This window comes from Manacus candei, unplaced genomic scaffold, assembly GCF_025592945.1.
Source record: "Manacus candei isolate 608988 ecotype Guabito, Panama unplaced genomic scaffold, ASM2559294v1 h1tg000041l, whole genome shotgun sequence".
NCBI classification, from domain to species: Eukaryota; Metazoa; Chordata; class Aves; order Passeriformes; family Pipridae; genus Manacus; species Manacus candei.
The window spans coordinates 5170883-5193284 of NW_026138089.1; the positions used below are offsets into that span (position 1 = coordinate 5170883).

The 22402-nt window shown below is 38.0% G+C and overlaps 1 protein-coding gene across 7 annotated transcripts in view; it reads left to right on the forward strand.

The window, feature by feature from the left end:
• Positions 1-22402, forward strand: part of SH3KBP1 (SH3 domain containing kinase binding protein 1) — a 214474-nt gene that overhangs the window by 177059 nt on the left and 15013 nt on the right. For 6 of the 7 annotated variants that reach the window (XM_051794874.1, XM_051794876.1, XM_051794877.1 and 3 more), the window contains 5 exons: positions 2142-2243; positions 5834-5885; positions 9726-9806; positions 12238-12394; positions 17432-17517. In XM_051794874.1, coding sequence (XP_051650834.1) covers positions 2142-2243; positions 5834-5885; positions 9726-9806; positions 12238-12394; positions 17432-17517 — 478 coding nt within the window. Of the gene's footprint in view, positions 1-2141; positions 2244-5833; positions 5886-9725; positions 9807-12237; positions 12395-17431; positions 17518-21151; positions 21244-22402 lie in introns of all 7 variants that reach the window. The other variant, XM_051794875.1, reaches the window with a different exon arrangement.

Genomic DNA, 22402 nt, shown 5'->3' on the forward strand with positions numbered 1-22402 from the left:
AAGCAAAGTAAATGAGAAAATTAAAGAGAAACTGCCTAAAGAGATATACTTACTCTATGAAAATTCAGCGTGGTGATTGGCTGTGTAAACCTGAGTGACAAGCTGGAGAGGAAAAAAAAAAAAGCAAACCTGCAGCTGTTTGGGATTAATAAATGTGTGTTACACAAACAGCACTTCAGGAAAACAAATGAGCTTTAAAACAAGCATCAAATAAAAAATTCACATGTGTTAATGAAATGAAGAAGAAGGAGTAATATTTGTGTTTTCTAAGCACATAAAAAATCCGACCTAAAAAGAATATATGTGATGTCTCATGCTGCTCAGTCGGGATTATTAGCCAGCACTAAGCTGTGCAATCAGTTGAAGCACAAGGTTTTCATCTCTGGATGCTTGAATTATTCTTAATATTTTTCAAAATCGAAATTGGGTCATAAATGTTTTGGCAATTTCAGATTAGCAGCGCAGGGGGTGGAGGGCATTATAAAACATGCCATGTGATAGAACAGTTGAGTGCACTGATTCCTAGGCTGTGCAAGTAGATAGAGCCAAGTGGGAGAGCGCCTTCACATCAGGAATGAGCGGTGCTGGCTCTGCCGTAAGAGTAGTATCCTGCACAGTGCCTGCCTGTGCCATGCGTGACTAGCTGATTATCTTGGTCCTCCATGGAGTCCCTGACAGCCCTGTATGCACTCAGCAGACACTTTGAAAACATCACCTAGTCAAGAATCAGCCCTGCTCACTAACAGAGGTCTAACAGAACCAGTAAATACCTCCTAAATAACTCTTGGTAAGGTCTGAAAAATGTAAGTGTCCTTGGTGAAGACCACCCTACTAAAGAGAAGGGAGAATACAGGAGGAAAGCACAGATTAGACATGAGAGAAAATTATCAGAAAAAGAGAGGAAGGATTGTTCAGTGCCTGCATTACCTCGAAGAAAAATTTCAAGATATAAGGGGGGGAAAAAAACAACACCGAAACAGAGATGATGCAATAAACTAGGCTGTTTAGCTGGTGTATTTAGTTAGCACATATTCTATCTCAGGATGGACTCAATAAGCTAAATAAAAAGTGTAGAACAGAAAAATAACTGAAAAACATCCCCAAAACATAAAAGCAATCATATTTTTAATGCTAATGTTTTTGTTAAAATAACAAGTACAGTCACTGTGAACAGTATTTTTAAGACTTGGTGTTACCTACACCTCATTAAGTTAACTTGCATTATTCTGTCATCCATTTAGCAGCTGAAACAAATGGGTTTATGGAAATCATGAAAGATTGCCCAGCCCAATGCTGAGCCAACTGCAAAAATTGGCTGAGCAGACAATGGGTGACTTTCCTGTAATTGTGTTTTGGAAAACAGCTGAATTGGTTTGGCTTCAGCTTTCAGAAAAGAAGAATGTGGAAAATCTCAACAGGAACTGTTCTCTGTAGCAAATACACAAAAAAAGTGGACATGGAGCATTGAGGACTTAAGGAACAATTTTAACCTCTAAAATTGTTGTGGCTTCTGTTACTGTTATTATTTATAACCAAAGTAGCTGTACTATTTTTTTTCATCGTTTAGACTCTCTGATAGTACTTATTCACTTATTTATCTGTACATTGTTTTGCTACACACTGCATTGTGCTGCTCACAAATGCTGCAGAAAAAGGTGATGAATGATACTGCTCAGATGTATAATGCCTTCTTAACTGGAGTGTGATGAATTTAATAATTCTAATGACTCAAGCTTTTTTTGAATGTATGGGAAATAAAGAAGCTTTTTTATCTCCTGGGATGTATGATGTTGAATTAAGTTATTGGCTTTTCTGTAAAATGAAGTCAGACATAGTGTCATGTGTGCTCAAAATGCTGACTTGTTTAATAGATTAAATGGTGAAGTAATGTTTTAGACACAGACAAGGTCTTGAGCTCTTATAGCCTGTTTATGGTTCTTTCCTAACTGCCCTTGTGATAATGAAATGCAGGGTGATTATTGAAGTTTTTGTCTGGTAGATTACCTTGTTAACCTGGCACTCCAGCAAATTGTCATACTCTAGCAAAAAGACAGGACATTATGCAAAAGAGTACTTCAGCTCACAAATCTGTTCGGCACACAAGCACGCTGTGGTTTTCATTTTATTTTACTGTTTTTTAGGATTGCATTGATGTGGGTTGGTGGGAAGGAGAACTCAATGGCAGACGAGGTGTGTTTCCAGATAACTTTGTCAAGCTTCTTCCTTCTGATTTTGAAAAAGAGGTAAGCAATGTATTCTTTCATTTCCACTTGAGAATTCAGAATGAAAGTAGAGTTGAAAGAAATACTCTTTCAGATATTTGGTTTTGACAAAGTTTTACTTCTAACTTAATAGCATAAAAACATATAGGAAACAAATTTCTGAGTTAAAAAGCATCCATGGAGAGAATGTGTGGTGCTCAAAATCATATTATGGAGTTTGATTTGGCCATCCAGTCACCCCACTTCCACTAGTGTCCTAAAAGTTTGAGAGAGAGAGGAATTGGAGGTCCCAGGACTGTGTCATGTGATGCAATGGCATCCAGAATTCTTAATCTTCTCCATTGTATTTGTGGTGGAATAAGAAAAGTTAGTGTACCATCTGCATGCTGATGGACAGCAGTTCAAGCACTGTTCCAAAAGAAAAAGGGTGACATTTTAACTGTGAAATTTGAAAAACGGTGAGCTTTTGGTATCTCAGAGGCATGTTCCTTGACCTCTCAGAATTATTAAAAAGGAAAGTATAAAATCTATGCATTAGCTTTTCAGCTTCTATTTATTCGAAAAAGATGGCGTTGTTATTTGCCAGACAATATTTAGAAATCTTGCAGTTTCCTGGAATAAAGTAACGGATTCCTTACCCCAAAAGTCCATTCCATTTTCAGGAACCTTTTCAGCCACAGTGGGTATTAAAAGCTGGCAACCAGGCTTTTGATGAGTATTTTAGCGTGACAGTGTCAGCCTTCTGTGATAAAACCAAGACTCACTGACACTCAGCTTCAGTGTTTGGCAATAAAAATTGGATGCCAAAGGCAAAAATTAAATAACTTGTAAAGCTTAATAAAGCAACTATTAAACAATTCACAGAGGCTAATATGATAATTATAGAAAATGAAGGTAGAAGAGCAGCAGAAACGGTGGGAGATGGAAATGCAATTCTATAGCAGAGTGGATATCCTGGCTTTAGGCCTAATAATAAAAGAAAGTGATTTCCAGAAGGGCAGGAATCATAAACCTTAAGACATGGCGAGCCTATTATAGAAGTAAAAAATCTTTACCCATATCCATTTTTTGTGGTGAAATTATTCAGTCTTTTTGAACTTATAAATTATATATCTTTAAAGTATTTTTTAGAACACACTTGAATATAACTGGTAGAATAAATTAGATATTCAGACACTTAGAAATTGCAGCTAGGTTTGCTCTAAATGTGGAGAATAAAATTTTATTAATTTTTAAAATGCCACAAATCTGGCCACATGAGTAAGTAGCTGGTAGGACTACAGACCGTCTGTCTTTGCTTGAATCAGTACTAAAAGGGAAGGAGATAAATACTTTTCCAGTGATTTTGTCAGGTATTTTCTGATGTGATCCAGAAACCTTGGATTCCATCCTATGCTCTGAAAGTATATGTTGCAGTAGTTCTTCTGTCTGTTGAACAAATCTTGAAATCTTTTCCCTTCTCCTTGTTCACTCCCCAGTTTTCCAAACCTGATTCTTTTCCACACATGGATATTTGCCCCAGATCTTTTCTATTCACTGCCTAGTCCCCATCTCTACCTCTCAGGTGGTCTCCATTACAGGATTTTCCCCTGAGATCACTACCTGAATCTACATCACCATCTGGATTTACTTGCTATTCCTACAGCAAATTTCTTCTTTTCCTCTCCCCTTGTACTCTTTGTCCCTGCTCTGTAGTTCTGTTCTCTTCTTCTCCAACCAGTCCTGGTTTCCTGTCTATTGGCTTAATTTCTATTCTGTCTCCATCACCTTCTCAGTTATCTCACCACCTTTATCCCAACACAGACCCTTGTAAATCCTTCTTGCTTCTCCATGTTTCCCTAAGCACTCTTAAAACTTCTTCACACTACACCCATTCTGATCTTTATCTGCCTTATTGAAACAATGTATTTCTCTCTTCAGCTTTCAGGTAAAGTCACTTTGTCTAGTGAACCATAGGACCCTTTCATATTTGTGTTTATCTACATAAGGGCTTTAATTTTAATCAGGAGTGGGATTTGTAGTGAATCTGTCACTTGTCCATCTGTACTTGCTATGCTTTCGAAGACACATCTCAGGGGACATGACCTAGACTCCTTACAGATGAGAACTAAGCCAAGAGATCTGCTAAAGGAGTGCATATCTTATATCCAGCTGCTGATGTATGGACAGTCAATGGGATCAGTCTCACACCACTCCAGAATAAAACCTCAAATGTGTATATTGTACTGTTGGACCTTGGCATCAACTATTTCACCCTGCAGCCATTATCAACAAAACTCCCAGTTGCTATCACAAGACATTCATTGTTCCTGTCATGTTTCCTTTCCTTTTTTTTTTTTCGCTTTTCTGCATTTAAACCTTTAAACACGTTGTCCAGATTCTTGCAAAAGTATCTCTGAGAGTATAAGGGACTCAGTGTTCCTGGACAGTGGTCCTCAGCAGGCAGGCTAGAGAAGATCATTCTAACCTCCTGAGTTCTTGGCCACACCTTGTTCAGGTTGATGACAGGAGGTGATCTGATCAGGATAAGGTGATAGGAGAAACATGAGGGTTACTGGATGACAATTTCTGAGATTCAAGCTGTTAGGCTTATCCAGTCTGTGCAAAAACTGGTGGTTTTTTTCCTCCAGAGATCAATAGGTTTGCTACACTTGAAAGAGGTCCCTTGGAAGGGTGTGTGGCAAGGGCTCAGCCTTCACAGCAAACCTGCTCCCTGTCAGGAGTCAGACCAAGATCTGAGAGTTGTAGGGCAGAGGCTGAACTAATTACTGCAAGTGAACAAAACAATTGATCTTTCTCAAAAGATTTGGCAGATACATAGAAAGTAATGGGCAGGAGGGCAGGGATCAATAAGAGTCCCTCCATTTGGTTTTGTACTCATCCCAACATATGGTGAATACCAGTATGGTGTGTGTGCATACACACACATTGGCACAGAAGAAAAGCCATCCCTCCCCTAACCTGCAGGTGAAGAGAAATGGTTCTGGCACTGCTTTTGTGTTCATACCATTACAGATCTTATTAGGGAAATGGTCATAACAGAGAAGGTAAAAGTAAAAAGTACAGATTGATTGGAATAATTTGTTTCATTTCACCAAACATCTAAAATCCTGATAACTGTCTTTTGCAATCGTGGCGAGTGAATAAAAGGTAACTTTTGCAGTATGCTGCAGTATTTCCTGTGTTCTGCATTTTTGCATCATCTCTGAGTCTGAAAAAACACACGTCAGGTTTTGGCACAAGTATCTAGGGGTTTCTTTGTGTTTGGTTTTTCCAAAATGGATAGGAATATTTACAAGATTAAATTTTAAAGAGATTTCTTCAGTAGACCAAAGGTCACGTATTCCTCTAATCTTAAGAGGTATGTAAAATGAACCTTCTTTTACCCCTCAATAGGATATTTCAATCACAAAAGCATAAAAATGACATTTGTCAATGCTATTTTCTCTCTTCAGATTCATTTTAATGAAGTTATTTCAGAAGAAATATGTGACACTCTCATAACTTGTAATTATTAATGTTAAGCATTTTATTATTAACTCCAACTTTTGTATGAATGAGATTTACAAGCATTTTGAAGCAATCTGTTTTCTTCTGTTATTAAATTTTAGAGACCGAAGAAACCACCACCTCCATCAGCTCCTGTCATCAAACAAGGATCAGGTAAGATATAGCTGATTATGTACAGCATATGTCAGTGAGCACATCTCAATCTAAATTAAGTGTATTCAAATTTATATAGAATTCATCTGTATCAAAATTGATAAGGAGATGTCTAGACAACAACTAATAAATCAGAATCTTTCAGGGTTGATAACTGAAAAACTGTGATGTGTGTTTTTTAAATGCATTTCAGGCAATCATCTGCACTATTTTAAAATATCCTGTATCTCCCTTTAAACATGTTAAGTCAGAGCAAGTGTGACACTTCAGTTTTTAGAAGTTTTATGGTTCTGTTCCTTGACTGAAGTTAATTGTGTGCATGTCTTCGCAGTATAGACCCAGTATGTTGGAGTCTGATAATACCTGCAGGAGGAAGCTGCATTCACTACAGATCTGATTTATTCTGGAGACAAAGAGCTTTTCTGAATATCTATAAAATACTCTCATACAGTGATCTCATCTGAGTTGCAGTTGAAGTCTTGTGGGTCTGCCTGAATGCTGGAGCTGGCTGACTGCTCCGGAGTCTATGCCATAGTTAGATTCTTGGGTTTCAAGAATCAAGGGCTACTTTATAGCCCTAAGTATAATACTAAAAGGTTACCCTGAATTTGGTTATGTAGATAATGGTGTTGGAAATGTATTAAGGGGCTGATTCTGTTTTGCAAACAGATGAGTGCTAGCAGAACTGGTTTTGTGGTATGTTAGACTGAATTGTGGGTGCATACTAAGAGCTGAACTCACTTTGATTTGTAATTTTCAAACGACCCCTCAATACTAATTTCCAAAAGTGCCTGCATGATTTATTTTTATCATAAAACTTAGAAACACTAAAAGTATCTATGCACTTGACAGTTCTGACCTTGGAAACCAAATTCCAGTTCCATTCATGTAAAATTAAAAAACACAAGGCAGGGGATGCTCTCGGAGTTTTCATTTGTATTGCAGTGGTGGTGGTGGAAACATAACTATGGCTGGAATTCTTTAATCCTTTAAGTCAGATGAGTCTGTAAAAATTCTGCAGCAGCATTAGTGCTTCCCCCGCTGCTGGCACACATTAAAACCAAAACAAATTCATCCAGTCTAGCCAGAGAGTTTTCCTGTTACTGTGGTCTGTTCCAGCTTTTGGTGCTTTAAAAAGTAAATTTCCCTCTCCCACAGTCTTGAGCTGTTAATAGAAGAAGTAACACCAGTGTACAATTTACTGTGAATCAATATGCTATAATTTAACTAGTTTGAATTTTTCATGCAGTTCTTTGACTATAGAATCATGACTATAAATATTTGGGTTGCTTATTGACATCCGTGGTTTGTTCTTTACTCTGTCTTGAGACTCACAAAAACATAAATTTGATTTTAAGATCAGTAACAGTATCCAGAGAGAGCAGTATGACTTTGCCATCTAGTGGTGGTTGTGTATTAACGATGTCTTAGTGACAACTGTTATAGCCTGACATGTTTTGGAAAAGCTCTATAAAACATTCTATTTCTTTAAATTTATACTCCTATAATTAGAGAATAACACTTTTAATATGTACCTGTGTGCATGCAGTGCATTAGCCGTGTCACCAAAGCAGGATAATGTGGCCATTTTCAGAAGGAAAAATGGGTGCATAAAGAATGCAGACAATTTGATTAAGGCCATCTAAGTCTAAGTCAGAGCCAAGACTATTGCAGTTCTTTCTTTTCAGTCTTTGACAAGTCCTGGCTGATCAGGCACCAAAGTTTCTTCTGATAGGTATTGAGAGCTGAAAATTGTCCTATGTTTATTACCAATCAGACATCCTGTATTCATCAAATTATCGCTTCACTGAGGTTATACTGTGTTTTACCACATCTCCATGTTAGATCTTAGTGCTGATAGTAGGTAACAACTTGCAGTAATGTTTCTTCATATTTAACCAGTCACAGTGCGATGAATAAATTGAAAACTGTGAGTTGCAGCCTAAGCAATTAAATATCAGTATCTTGATGCAGAGCATAACATCAGAGCAGAGAATTAGAATTGGTCTTTGTAATACAAGTGGCATATGTGTGAAAGAGGTGTCTAGTTTGTATTATAGTAGAGATAACAGTTTGGCTGTATTTCCAAATTCTCTACAGCAGTAGGCTGCCAGGGCCTTCTCTGCTGCACTAGTTTACAAAGCAAGGCAAAAACTGGAGAGACAAATTTAGGAGCACAAGTCCCTTATACATAATCATTGAAAAGCAGTGGGCATTTCACTGGGTAGCTGGGATAAGCAACACAACTGCGTCTGGACCGAAGGGTGGGAATACTCTTGAATTCCTCTGGGAGCTGATACGGAGTTCCCCAGAACTTCCTTGCAAGTGACCTTCACCTGAAAGTAAAGGCAGGATCACAGTGCCTGCCTGGGTGCTGATTAATTTGGGGGGCACAATCCAAGTAGGGAGTACAGCTGAGCCTGGGAGCTCCTCAGTGTTTGTGGGCTTATTGTTTTAGACTTGGCCTAAGAATGTCCTTCTGTGTGTTAATGATGACTGTTAATCTTACTGTAATTAGACACTTGTATGTCTTTTTTTCTTGATCACACTGCTGTGTGCAAGATTACCAGTATGTTGACTTGTGTTTTACATATCTTACGTGTAGAAAGGTTTTAACTGGTTTGCAGCAACAGCTTTGCCTTTCAGGAGTTAAGTATTGTTCATAGAATCATTTAGGTTGGAAAAGAGCCTTAAGATCATCAAATCCAACCATAAAATGTGAATTTAGTATTATTTATTGACAAGATAAGTGGTACAACTGCTGTCCAACAGCACATTTAGGTAAAGCAACAATGACTGCTGATCACTGCTGAGCACTGGTTTCTAGGAACCAGCTGCAGAAGGGAGTTGCAACAACACATTTAGAAAATGTAAATGTACTTGAGAACTTCATATAACAGAATAGACTGAAGCAAAAAATTGCCCTGTGTTCCCTGCCCTGCCTCCTCTGCTTTTCTTGGATTTCATCTACTGTAATTTTTATTGAGATACTAATAGCATTACCTAAAGGGGTTTTCAACACTACAAAATTGAAGTGGCATTAGCACCTAGTGGTCAGCCAATGCAGCAAAGCCAATATCCAGTCAAGTATTTCTTATAATATGAGAATAATATAATATAATATAATATTATATCTTGCATGTGCCAGGAAATTTTTGCAAAGTATTCCCATCGTTGATGCCACAAGTTTCCATATTCCCTGGAGCAACAGAAGTCGGTATGTCAGGGCCACTAGTACAGAGGCAGAAGGTAGCAGGAGCCTACAGCTCCAGGCCAAAAGCTGTCAATTAAAATAGTCATGCAGAATACTGCCAGCACTGCTCTTCTCATCCTTCTAATATGTGGAAGTGAACAGCTAGTACTAGTGGTGAAAAAGAGGAGGAAATGGATTAACTTACGTAAAATAAACTCTGTATATGTTGCTCTATCAAGTATTCTCTTGGCATTATGCAATTAATTGATTTATTCCTAATAATTCTGCACATTATTGAGTTGCTCTTCATTTACGTACATCTGTAACGGTAAAGCATCTGTCCATATTTTAAAATCTGTGGTTATTGGGGTTTTTTTTCCCACAGAATGGTCTGAAAGTGTTTATTTTTTTGGGGTGCACGGTTTGGAAACCGTGAACTTGATTATAAAGACATAAACATCCAATTGCTTTTTTGTCATTATGGTGTAAGCAAATACTTGAAATAAATTTATGTTCAGTTTTAGCAAGACATTTTCAAATTGGAGAATATAGGAAGCCTAGGAAATTGCAGAATTAAATCTTATGTGGCTGTATATGCTGGTTTGTTGGCTTGTTCAGAATTCAAAATTTTTTTCTTTCTTTGATAGGGACCACAGATCGAAAGCATGAAATCAAAAAGATACCACCTGAAAGGCCAGAATGTCTTCCTAATAGAACAGAAGAAAAAGGTATGAAATGTGCTTTCCTGCCTGCTCTCTGCAGAGACACGAAGGAAATGGAACCAGTGCACATTCTCATTTCACAGTCTCTGTTTTCATTAAGTGTATTGTTTGGGTGTTTGTTTCCCACTCTGATAGATTGTGATGGTAGGCATTTTGGAAAGGATCTCATTGTAGTTTATGGACTAAATTTAGGGTTTTCAGTTGTACCAGTCCAGAACTGCTAAGTACGTGCAGCCACAACTGAAGTCAGGGGGAGATTTGCTCTCAGTACATGAAATGCTGTATAAAGCTCAGTGCTCTCTAAAACCCACCTTGACCGAGTAAGATACCCCATATTAGCATGTACTTTTTTCTTAACATCTGTTTCCCTTGGTTCTCTAGTTGAAAGCAGGATTGGTGGTTTTCCTGCATCACAGAGGGGTTTTGTGAAGATATAGTCATTAATGATTATGAGTCACCCCATTATCATAGCCACAAAAGTCATAGGCAAGGCTGTGAAGAAATGAAAAAGTTCTGTCTTCAAAGCCGTGTTTGAACATTGCGAGAAATGGGACACGGTACCACACAGAGCAGGGACAAGCAAATTAAACCTTTAATGGTTTCATTGTGTTCACTGTGCATTCCTAATAGTTTCAGGAAAATAGTTACATCAGCTCTCTAATTGAGGATGGTGTCAAGTTTCATACGTTTAAGTGGACTATTGGATTGTATGGACAAGTTTATTTGTGGGATTTCTTTATTTCTAAGTATTCAGTCTTGCAGCCTTTTAAAAGGCACACAACTAGATGTATAACAGGCAGTTATAATTTAGTGACAGAACCTTCAGTCTTTGCACCAAGGTCTGTTTCTGGATAAATGTCTTAGTGATCTGACAGGTGTTTTAGCAGTTCATTCTGTGTATGCTTACTTTTGGCTATGTGTGCTGCTTCTCATGGTTATCTTTGCTTTCCATTTTTGGATTTACAAAGCCAACTGCCAAAACAGCACAGGAAGTTTAAATATGTTACTGTCCCAGGCTATAAATATCTGTAACTCCTCTAAGCATTGAAAAGAGGCTGTAGGAGTTGTGCCTACATTTCAGGAGTACCGGGGAATGACAGGAATTGCTCAGTGTGGTGTGGCAGCAGGGGTGGCACAGGAAAGTTCTTTGTGTTGGCACACTGCCTAGCCTGTCCCTCATGCATAGTTTAGATTCTTGGACACTGACACAGAATAAATTGTCATAGGATTAAGTGTGTAAAAACGTCACAGTATGCTGGAAAAGCCTCAATATTACTGAGGACCCAATGACTGCCTCTGCTGAAAGTGCACCGGAAAAGGGTTTATGCCTGTGAACAATAGTTGCTAACTGGACTATTCCAAATCTAATGTGGATTGTGTTTCTGGTGATTTATTCCAAGATCCTCTCATACTGAATGAAACCTAGAAACCATTAAGCAAAGCCCTGTAACATTCCCGGTACCTCTTCTGTGTATACAGAAGTGTAATATTCATGGTATATCATACAGACAATGTTGTCAGGGAAGTGGGGTGTTTGCATAGTAGGATACAGAGAGCAGAACTTTGGTCCCTTTGAGAGTTTTGTCCTTTCTTTGAGAAAAATCAGGTTTCCTCTGGTGTGGCATATGTGTTCATGTGTTTGGTTTGTATTAGAAATTTAGAGCATATTATTTACAAGAGTTATTCATGTGTATTGTACTATACATATTCACAGGCATTGTGTGTTTGGCATTGGATATTGGTATCGTGGCACTCCCTAAAAATGTGTAATCAGTTCTGCAATTGATCTAGTTTTTCATTGGCAAGCTGAAAAATTCAGCGTATAAGTCTGTGCTTAAAAACCTAAATAAAAGATCTGATTTTTCCAAGGGGTTTACATCCTGCTAAACATTGCTAAATTTTTATGCTTGTATTTTATTTTCATATTTTAACTGTAGTCCACTTGAAACACACTTTTTATTTTCCCCCAGAAATTATATTTCTCTGTTTCTCCAAGTTATGTTAAGAATATCCAGCATAATTTTTTCTGTGACCTTCTAACTTAATATTGTTTCATATTAGAATTTAATATAAGTTGTGCTCATGGGAAATTGTTCCATGTGGTGCATAAGTTCTTGCCATTCTGATATTTTAGTCAGAAACCAGTAAGTTACTAAAATAAAAAAAAAATATTCCCATTCAGACACTGCACACACACATTTTGGCCATGAGGAGTTACAGGCAGAACAGTCAGGCAGGGCAAACAAGTGATTTGTGGTAAACAGGTTATTTCAAATAAAGAATGATTTAGAACAGGAGTGGAAAGGAAATTAGTTTTTTCTTTGTATACAGTGTATCTACAGTGGAAGATTTCTTGTTTAATTGTAGGCTTGTGAGTGCAAATGAATTCCACTTAATAATATCTGTGTTCTTTTTTCTGGAAATGATTGATTTAAAGAAAGATCAGAGCAAAAACAGTTAGACTTGCAGAAGCCTTCAGTTCCTGCTATACCTCCGAAGAAACCTCGGCCACCCAAAGCCAACTCTGTGAATAGACCTGGTACCTTGCCCCCGAGACGACCAGAAAGACCAGTTGTGCCTGTGACTCACACAAGGTATTGCTTTTCCTCTGTCCAGTGCTTTTGGGTTTAGTGGAAAAAACACACATTTAAAGAATTTAGGTTTTACAGTTTATGTCACACTTTATTTCACAGTAAACTGTATTTAAAGAACAAGAAAAAAGAAAATCCTTATAGTCACCTAGCTGAATCAAGAATAGCAGTATTAGACTGTTCTTTACTAGTTCATTTCTACTGATGAACACACTGTTACAAGACACTGCAGAATAACATGGGAAATATCAGTAGATGCAGATCTGCATCTGCACTGATGTGTCTGACTTTCTTAGTTTTCCTCAAATTATTGCAGCTTAGACTGGGCACTAAGTCAGGGCAAAAGCTTGGATTGTTCTGAGGAAGAGTGTTAGACAATGCACATTTCAAATACTGCCAGCTTGGTTTCAGTCTGGTTTTTTTGATCATTTGATATCAATTTTCAGCAAAATACATGTGTCTTCATAGAATGCTCTTTTAGCTGGTGCCACTGCAGAATAGTGCTGTCAAATATTTATGCTCTAACAAGGGTTGTTCCTCTACAGTTACATGATACAAGGTTACAGCCTTTGAGGAGCACTGAGAAATAGGACTTGCCAACACAACTCCGTTTATTGCCTGCTAGAGCAGAGGCTGCAGAAATTAAAGGCCTCACCCATAGTCCTAATCAAGTCTAGGTGGCTACATTTTAGTCATCAGTACCTGGGTTGTGTGCTGTAGACTTCTTTTATGCATAGTGAATAGAGTTAGGTGAAAACCACAATAAAAGCAGTTGCATAAAATGGGCAAGCTGTACATGTTGCAGAAATACTACAATATAGGGATAGAAATAATTTTACTGTTGCATTGTTAGGAAAATGAGCTGCCATTGAACTACTGGAGTTCACATATAGTAATGGTGAATTAAATACCAGAATCAAGTATAGGTTAGAGTAAAATTAAATGCTAGACATAGATTCCCTTCATTCCTCCACATATGGTTCATTAAACAAACGCTCTCAGTGTGAAATCTGAGGCACATGAAAAGAGAAAAAGGCACCTGCCTTGTGCACCCAGTTTCATCTTACTGAAGTCCTTTGGCTGTACATCTCTGAGAACTCACCCTTCTATCCAAGTGCTACTACCATGGCTTCTTTTGGACTTGGCTTTGAACATGCTTGCCCAGTTATTCCAAAACAGAGTCCATACCTGCTGGTCACTTGGGCATGCTTGGAAATGCAAGTATTTGCTATGATCTTTAGCTAAGTGATCTTGGCAAGACCAATACATGCCCTAGTGTTCAGTTCACTGGCGAGTCATGCAGTGGGGTAGCTGTTCTTTTGTTCTATCCTTTGCCTGAAATATTTTTAACATATTATAAATTTTTTAGCATTTAGAGTTTTAGAGGGGTGTTTTGTTGCTTATGTTTTCCTTTTTTTTCCTAAGTACAAAATTGCATAAAGAAACCATGTTTTTTAAAGATATTTCAATTTTCGTGTTATCAAAGGGAAAAGGCAGACCTAAACAGTAACCCTGTTATGCTCTTAATTGTCCAAACTCTGCTGTGTCTAGCACAGAAAAAAATGGTTCATTATTTTATCTAATACCATTATATATGAAAGAATTTTACTTGTAACAGTAGTTAGATTAAAACTTACAAGGAAAGGTGATTTTTAAGGTGATGATGATGCATGTTGATCACAGTGCTAGCAGTTTCCCTATTAATTTCTTTATCAGCTAATTCAAATTAATGGATATATCTCATATAACTGTTTTGCCTGGTGAGCTCTAGCTTCTAGATGTGTATTATAGGAAGAGGGCGGAAAGTTCACATAATTAAATAGTCCATTGAATAAACTTTGAATTGCTTGGATAATTAAGATACGGGAAACTTCAAAAGGAAGCAGTGACTTTACAAGTAAGGTGTTTTGTTTTTAAATTGGTTCAGTTTAATAAGATAGTAATTATTTTAAGACCTACTGGTATCCATTCCCGAAATCTGAAAAACTTCAAGCAATTAGAATAAAAACTGAACCAGCAGAATTTTTGCTGGTTGTGGTTTAACCCTGATGGGCAGCTCAGCCCCATGCAGCTACTCACTCCCCCACGGTGGGATGAGGGTGAGAATCAGAAGGGCAAAAGAAAGAAAACCTGTGGATTGAGATAAAGGTCAACAGGTAAAGTAAATGATGCATGTGCAAGTAAAGCATAGTAGGGAATTTGTTTTCTGCTTCCCATGGGCAGGCAGGTATTCTGCCATCCCCAAGAAAGCCAGGCTTCATCATGTGCAGTGGTGACTTGAGAAGACAAATGCTGTAACTCCAGACATCCCCACCTTTCTTCTTCTTCCTCCAGCTCTATATGCTGAGCATGATGCCATTTGGTGTGGGACATCCCTTGGGTCAGCTGTCCCAGCTGTTTCCCCTCTCAACTCCTTGTGCACCCCACCCTCCTCACTTGGTGGGGCCATATGAGAAGCAGAAAAGGCCTTGTCTCTGTGAAAGCACAGCTCAGTAATAATGAGAACACCCCTGTGTTATCTATGCTATTTTCAGCACAAATCCAAAATATAGCACCATGCTAGCTGCTATAAAGAAAATTATCCCAGCCAAAAACATACATGATCCTTAGTAGGGGAAAAATGGATGTAGTTATAAGGTGAGTTGTGTGCGATTTCCATGGCAGCTGCTGAGCCAAAGAGGGTTTTCTTCTGTTCTGAGTAAGTGGCTTGCATCTTATGCATCTCACTGACTTTTTGTAGTGATGATTAGTTTTCCATTTAAATACTATCCTCCTTCACTGGAGGCAGAGTAGGGCTTCCAGGGCAATAGGAGATATAAAAACCACATGGAACAGTGAATAGCTGTCAATTTGCTCCAAAGGCTTCACAGCTTGGACATACTGTGATTATACAATTTACAGATAAGTCAGTTCTCTGGAGTAGGCAAGCCATAAACACCTACACAAAGTGCATCTTTACAAACAGTTTAAACCACTCTTTGTCCATGCTGCTGCTAACAGGGGCAGGTTCCTTCTCCTGGCACTCCATTCCCACAGCCTCCCTTATGTAGCACCAGCATTTGTGCAGCCGTTCAGACATATGGGTCAGGGAGTTGCTCCAGATGGCAATTAATCAGTTTGCAGTGGGATTTCTATTAGTGTGAGGTTTCTTTCAAGGTGATCATCTGTCTGATCAAGCTGACAGCCTATCTGTATGGGCACGAGCAGAGAGAAGGATACACTGGGACCAAGAAGGGCTCCTCCATTCTTCTCACAACATTATGAATGTAGATTGGCATAATAAGACTGTTGATTCTTCTGACAAGGGTTGGGGTTTTGTTGTGGGGCTTTTGTCATATCTCTTGCTATCTTCTGTAGTCAAATGATAAATGTTGTGACTTTCAGCCCTAAATCACACCATTCTAAGAATCTCCTCCAAAACCATACTTACACATTTCCTATGCTGCTTCCAACTCACATGGTGCTCTCAGATTGCTGGGAAATATATGTGTGCAAAACATAGTATGCAGACAGATGCTCATTGCCCCATTAGCCAAGAAACTCTGTTGCCTCTTACAGGTTTACAAATATGTAAGCAATTTTTAAAAAAAAAAGTTAAAGACTAAAAGATAAAAAAACTAATTGTTTAGGTAGACAACTTGGAAAATACTCTTATTTATTGCCAATTAATACATTTTTCTATGTGTGTGCTAAATGTCTTCTGTTTCCTTCCTGGTGCAGACCGCCTGCCATATTGTTAGTTTGCTTTTCAGGTTGTAATCTGGTTGTCTGGATTTTTGTTCATAGAATACCTGTCACCCTATCACAGTGTTTAATGGGATATATATATTCACTTAATCTGTGACTTCCTCTGGGTTTTAATAAAAATTTTGAGGCTCTTTATCGCAGCCTTCCTGAAGTCTAAAATACAGTTTCCAGCCACTTTATGTTTTGCTCATAAGCTGCTGCCATGAGTTGAGGTTTAGGCCATCTGTCATCAGCTTATGGCACCAAAGGTAGAGACCAATGAAAAAAATCAACAAGATTTGGGAGCTCACAGTGTATTTTACTTTCAATGGCTAATTATTGCTGTGCACATCTGCCTGGGTTGTTTCAGGGACAGATCTATATTTTTATCCCAAAACCGAGTACCTTATGTACATCATCACTTTTATACTGGGAACAGTCATTGTGGAAAAACTATTATATTTACTAGGTGATCTGACAATGATGGCAAGTACAATTTATTGCATTAATTGAACATTTGTTATCACAGTAAATATCACAGATATTTGTGTGACCTGTGAAATGCTGAGTTACTCACATACCACTGGCCTTTTTTAATTAACTGTTTCAATAGGTAGATTATTGTAGTAAACATAAGTAGCTGTAGGATTGAAAGTTCTGTGAAGAAAGAAAAATTATGTTGCTTACGTTTGACCTCCTGTTTGATTTTAAAATAGTTCCTCTGTATAAAGTATCACAACTCCTGTCACTTGCCTATTCCAAAGCCATTTCAGACAAATTAGCTGATCTTGGTTCTTTGGACCTGTGGAAACAATATTCATAGTCCAGTTTCCTAAGAAATGTGCAAAAACATGGTGGAGGAGCTGCATTTATGAGTAAATACTGGGAACTGCTAAAACGTACAGGGCTAGCTTGAGGTTCCCTCCCTTTCTGCAGCATTCCAGATAGTCCATTGCTGTAGTTTATGCAAGCCAATTAATTAGAAAAAATTACAAATAAGATGTTGAAGAATGTCCCCTTGCCCCTAGGTTTCCTTCATGTTGAGATGCTGTGAACATCTGAAGAATTATTCGGGACGTTACGGTGTCTAAAATAGGCTTTTTTGACAGGTGTTAAGGAGAAATGAGATAAGGTTAATCCACACAGCATGTCTACTTACTAGAGATTGCTCTCTCTGACATATTGCTATTACTCTGGTGCTACAAAGGAAGAATATTTTGCTCTCCCATTATTAATTGCAAGTTAACTACCAATTTACTGTAATCCACACAAAAACTCCCAATAAAACATCTCCTCTTCTTGATCCAAATGCAGGAGTGATAGTCCAAAAGTGGAATTAGTGGGCAGTACAGTATCCGGGACTCTAGAGAAAGACTCCTCTGAAAGAAGCAATGACATCGGTAAGTTATAGTGCTTTTTACACTTTGCCTAAGAAATTTATGATGTAAGTTTCTGCTTTTTAATGGCTTTGTTATGATCCAAAAGGCAGATTGAGGATTTGGCAATGAATGTGAGTGCATTTAGATCAAATTTTAACTGCAGTATTAAAGGATCATTTGTGCTTTACTTAAAATAGTTTTGTTGGGGTTTTCTGTTAAAAAAAAATAAAGCAAATATAGAATAGTGAGCTACTTTGAATAGGAAGGCTCATTATTTTTTTTGAAGTCTGAAACAAGTGAGAAGGCCAACAGTCATAAGGCATAGTTGTTTAACTGATGTAATATTAGTGCTGCCGTATCTTTAACACTGCAAAAGATTATGGGTTTGGTGAGTTAGTAATCTTTAAACTTTCCAATACAGAGGAGTAGAAACCCAATTCAGGTCAATTGGACTACATTTTACTGCATACACTGATTAAAAGCAGTCTAAATTTGCCTTGAAAATAACAATTTGTGTTCCTGACACACAAACTGTTTAATTAGGAAATCACCTGGAGAGGAGTAACAACAGGTTATTTCTCTGTCTTCTCTCACCCTCCTTCCTTCTCCATTTGGCAGTGCAGGAGTGATGTTTGCTGGGGTGGGTGCTGCAGTAAGTGGCCCTTGGAAAGGAAGGTGCTCTGAGTCCTGTCCCAGGGCTGCAGGCTAAAGCTGTGACAGCCATCTTCCACCTCTCCTTAGAAACCCGCCGGGACAGCTGCTGCCGTCGCTCTGCTCTGCAGCCGCAGCTGTGCCCCCAGAGACCTTTTCTGTAAAAGGCACAACCAGGGAACCCTCCATGTGTAAGTGCTACTACCTTTCACTGGTGGCATTGAGTGTTATCTTGGCATGGTGGTTTCTACCCAGACTGCTTTATTAGTAAAACATTTCTGCGAAATAGTATATTTTCAACAGCCAAACCTGCCTTTCCTTCTGATTTGAAAGCAGAGCTTTAAGTTATAGAGGAATTTTAATTGTAATGTAAGAATAAAATGCTAAATTAATTTCACATAGGTCTATGAGCTTTCCAGCATACGTTTGCCTTTTTTAAACCCTCTGCTGTTGCTATCATTTACTGTAGTAACCTTCTTCTGGAGAAGCAGGTAGTATGTTTACCCAGGTTTTCATTTGGCATAAACATAGAAAGCTAGAAGCTTGTGATAAATTGCAGGAATGTTTTTATTGTAGAGATTACTATAAAGAATGGTATGGAAATGCAGACAAATTCTACCACGTAGTGTTTCATACCCATGTTTACAAATTTGCTTCAAAGCATGTAAGCCTCTGCTTACTTGAAAGTTATGACTGCAAATAGCATATAGTGGCGTGATGGGATTAAACTTTTTTAGGCCTTGCTCTAATTTCCTTGGAATCACTATAAGGATAAAAGCACAGTGTTTTGTATTTTTTTTTTTTCAGTTTTGTTGGGTTGGGTTTCGTTTGGTTTTGTTCTTAACATCCCGTAAAGGTTAGGTAGGAAATTTGATTTATAATAGGTTTTGTTCATTTCCAGAATTTGTGGGGGGGAGGTGGAGGGAGGAATTGAAGTTGTTGTTTTTTGTGGGTTTTTGATGTGGAACAGGAGCCAAGAAGAGTCCATAAACCAAACCACACACACATGTTGCAAAGAGTTTAGCTGATGACCTCCTGTTACCACTTACAAGGAGAACCTATTAAGCCCAAGGATAAAATAGTGTGAATACTTAGATATGTATAACTGGATAGGGTCAAACCAGAATGGCATTTACAAGGGCAAATCATGTCATTCTAGCCTGTTAGACTTGTTAATAGAAGAAAAAGAATAAATTATGATTTTGGATTGAAAGGTGATCCAGAGATCAGAACTGTTATAAATTTTCAGGGGGCTTTTGACAGCTCATCTAAAATATTATTAAAGAAATAAACAGCCTTTTTAAGAGAGGGCAGAGCAATAAATTAAAACTTAATAAGCAAAAACAATTCACAGTAGATTAATGTCTTTTACTGTGAGGAGAGGTTTGGAGTACAGGACAGTTTATGGGGCAGTGTAATGTAGAAATTTATGATAAGTATGTTAGTTTTTTTTTTATTATTATTTACAAAGAGAACAATTGTTTGGAGAAATCTTGTGGCTAAATGAGTTATTAGAAAAACTGATGGATGTGTGAGTGGAGTTGTCCAGTGTATTCCAAAACAAAGATGGGTCAGGCTGTGTGAGTCCAGATAGTATTTGACTGGGATATGTGCTACTGGTGTTGCCCCCATGTCATGTGCTCTGTGGGAAGGACAACCTGAGCTTCTCTGAGGCCCATCCTTCCAGTCAAAATGGATTTGATTAAATCTACCATTTGATGTCTTTTTAGTAATCCAGATTTACACAGCAAATTGGAGTGGACCTATGTGACAGACATGGTGGGACTTAGCAGTAGCCTTTGAAGCAAAGGCAAGTTAAATGACCTTTGTAGCAGCTTGGGTATGTGACCATTCTGGTTACTGGGCTCCTCTTTATTCTTCCATTATCTCCACACCATTCCTGGGCACTTAGAGCTCTCAAGGAGAAGAGAGGAAAAAGCAAGAATCACTTGCAAGTTGCCTCACCCTCTTTCATGCTTATGCCAAGTAGTGATGGTGAATTGTGGATTGAAAATGAATACCACAGCATCTTCTGGATTTTTTGCACTAGAGATGTGAAGCTGGGTGGTGGCTGTCACTTTCTCAGTCCTATAGGCAGTCTAAAGCTCTTGATTCAGTCAGAGCAGAGAGCTGGACAAAAGCATTGGAGAAACAGTTTTGGTTATTAAAGAAAACCATACTAATGCTGGATGGAGAGCATTTTTTGTGTGTGAAACCTTTTTAAGAATTTCTAAGCTGGTTCCTTTTCTTTACCATGATGAGACCAAAACCTCTATGACAAGGGAGGAGGAGATCTGGGGTCCTTCCATATAACATCTCTCAAAAAGCAAACAAATAAACAGCACCAAAAAAATCAGTAATGCCATCAACAGTTGAGAAGCAATATGCAGAGATGAACTGCAGAATCGAGGTTCAAAACTCGCATGTTATCTAGGTCCCCTGTTCTAGATCAGTGTGTTAAACAATTGCATGTTTCAGAAACATCATTTTTCTACTTATATTCCGAGTAATATTCCACCGGTGGATCAGTGTTGTCTAACCAGAAACCCCACACCTTCAAAAACACATTTAAAAACATTCTTACCCCACTTTACCAATCAGACAAATCACAAGTGCTTGAGCAAGGCTGAGGTGATGTGTAATACTGTGCATAATGTTCTGTGAGTTGCATATATAGAAAGTTATTTCTATGTAGATGTTAGCACATGACTTGGTTTCCCTGATATGTTCTGCAGAGTTATGACTTCACATGTAAATTTCTTCATGATAATACAGTACTGATTACAATTTTGCAGTCTCTACTGACGAGCAAGTTCTGTTCAGCAACATCACTGCTCATTGTAGATATAATGGCAGCTGTTACTACTGTTGTTCATGCCTTTGCTTCTTTCCACAATCCTTTCAAAAACCATTGGAAAACTAGCTTTCGGAGTATATTATTTAAGAGGAAGCATTCCCCATTCCTCCTCACTGCTTCTTTTGTTTTCTTTTTCCCTGTTTTCAGTGATGCCTTTACTTTCTTTTCCACACATCTTGCATCCAACTTTTCCTATTTACATCTCTTTGCCATGGCTAACTCTTCTTCATTTCATGAGGGTAAGGCTTTTTTTTTTCCATCTTTTATATCCTGTCTTTGCTTTAGTTCACAACACATAACAAGCAAATACCAAAAGAAGTATTTTGTAGAACACCAAAGTTTACATGGGTATTACAGATTTTTATTTTAAATTAAGAGTTGAAATTGAGTGTACTGTGACAGAAAACCTTGCACCATAGTATTGAAATGAGAAATCATTATCATTTATTGTACCATAAGAAATTTTAGTGACAAAAGTGACGTGTAATTTACACGTGCTGTTTGTCAATGCTCTGGTTTCATTAATCTGTTCTTGCAGACAGGTTTTGTCATCGCAAAGTTTAATGCCTATATTTCATTGTGCAAAAATATTCAGAACCATGCTAGGATGATTTTATAGTCTGAAAGAGGAAAAAAAGTCACAACAAGCCATAACATAGAAGAGTGCTCCCTGGTGCTCAGTGGAAAGTGCATGGTTGTGTCTCCGAGGACTTGGTCTCCATTGTTGCCGTGGTTAAATCACAATGGTTACATCTGTTGGCACATCTGTACCAACAACTGTTCTGGATTGGCAGTGGGGTTTTGAGCTGTTTAAAATGCTCCTACAGCAACATAAGCTACACTGACAGTAAGCCCTGTTCTACCAACAGAAGAGCAGTTGTCATGTAGAATTACATTGATTTCAACAGCTTAAATTCATGCCTTATGGCATAACTTGGCCTTCTTTTAGGTTACGTGTTTCTTTTTAATTTCATAAAGAATTCTTGTATATGAGGGCCACTGCAATGACAGAAACATCTAGCACATATAATAGTAAATATAATAGCTTACTGGATCAAAAGCTAAAATTGGTATGAGTTATTTCTGCAAGTCACTATCAGTCTTTTAACTATATATATATACACATATGCGTGCACACTTCAGAATTCTGGAATCCTGAAGCAAGTCTTGTCTATCCAAAACAGGCTTGCTTTGGCATCATCTAATAATTAAAATCATATGGATTTAAGCTAAGCGATTTAAAGAATAAGCCACAAAGAATTAAAAATAATATATCTACTGTGGAAATGCTCAGTTAATCCCCACAAGAAGCAGTTTCTGTGCTTTGCAGAAAGCTGCAAAGAGCCAAGTGAACACATCTTTCCAATATTTTTTCCTGGCTCTTTACACATTTTGCAT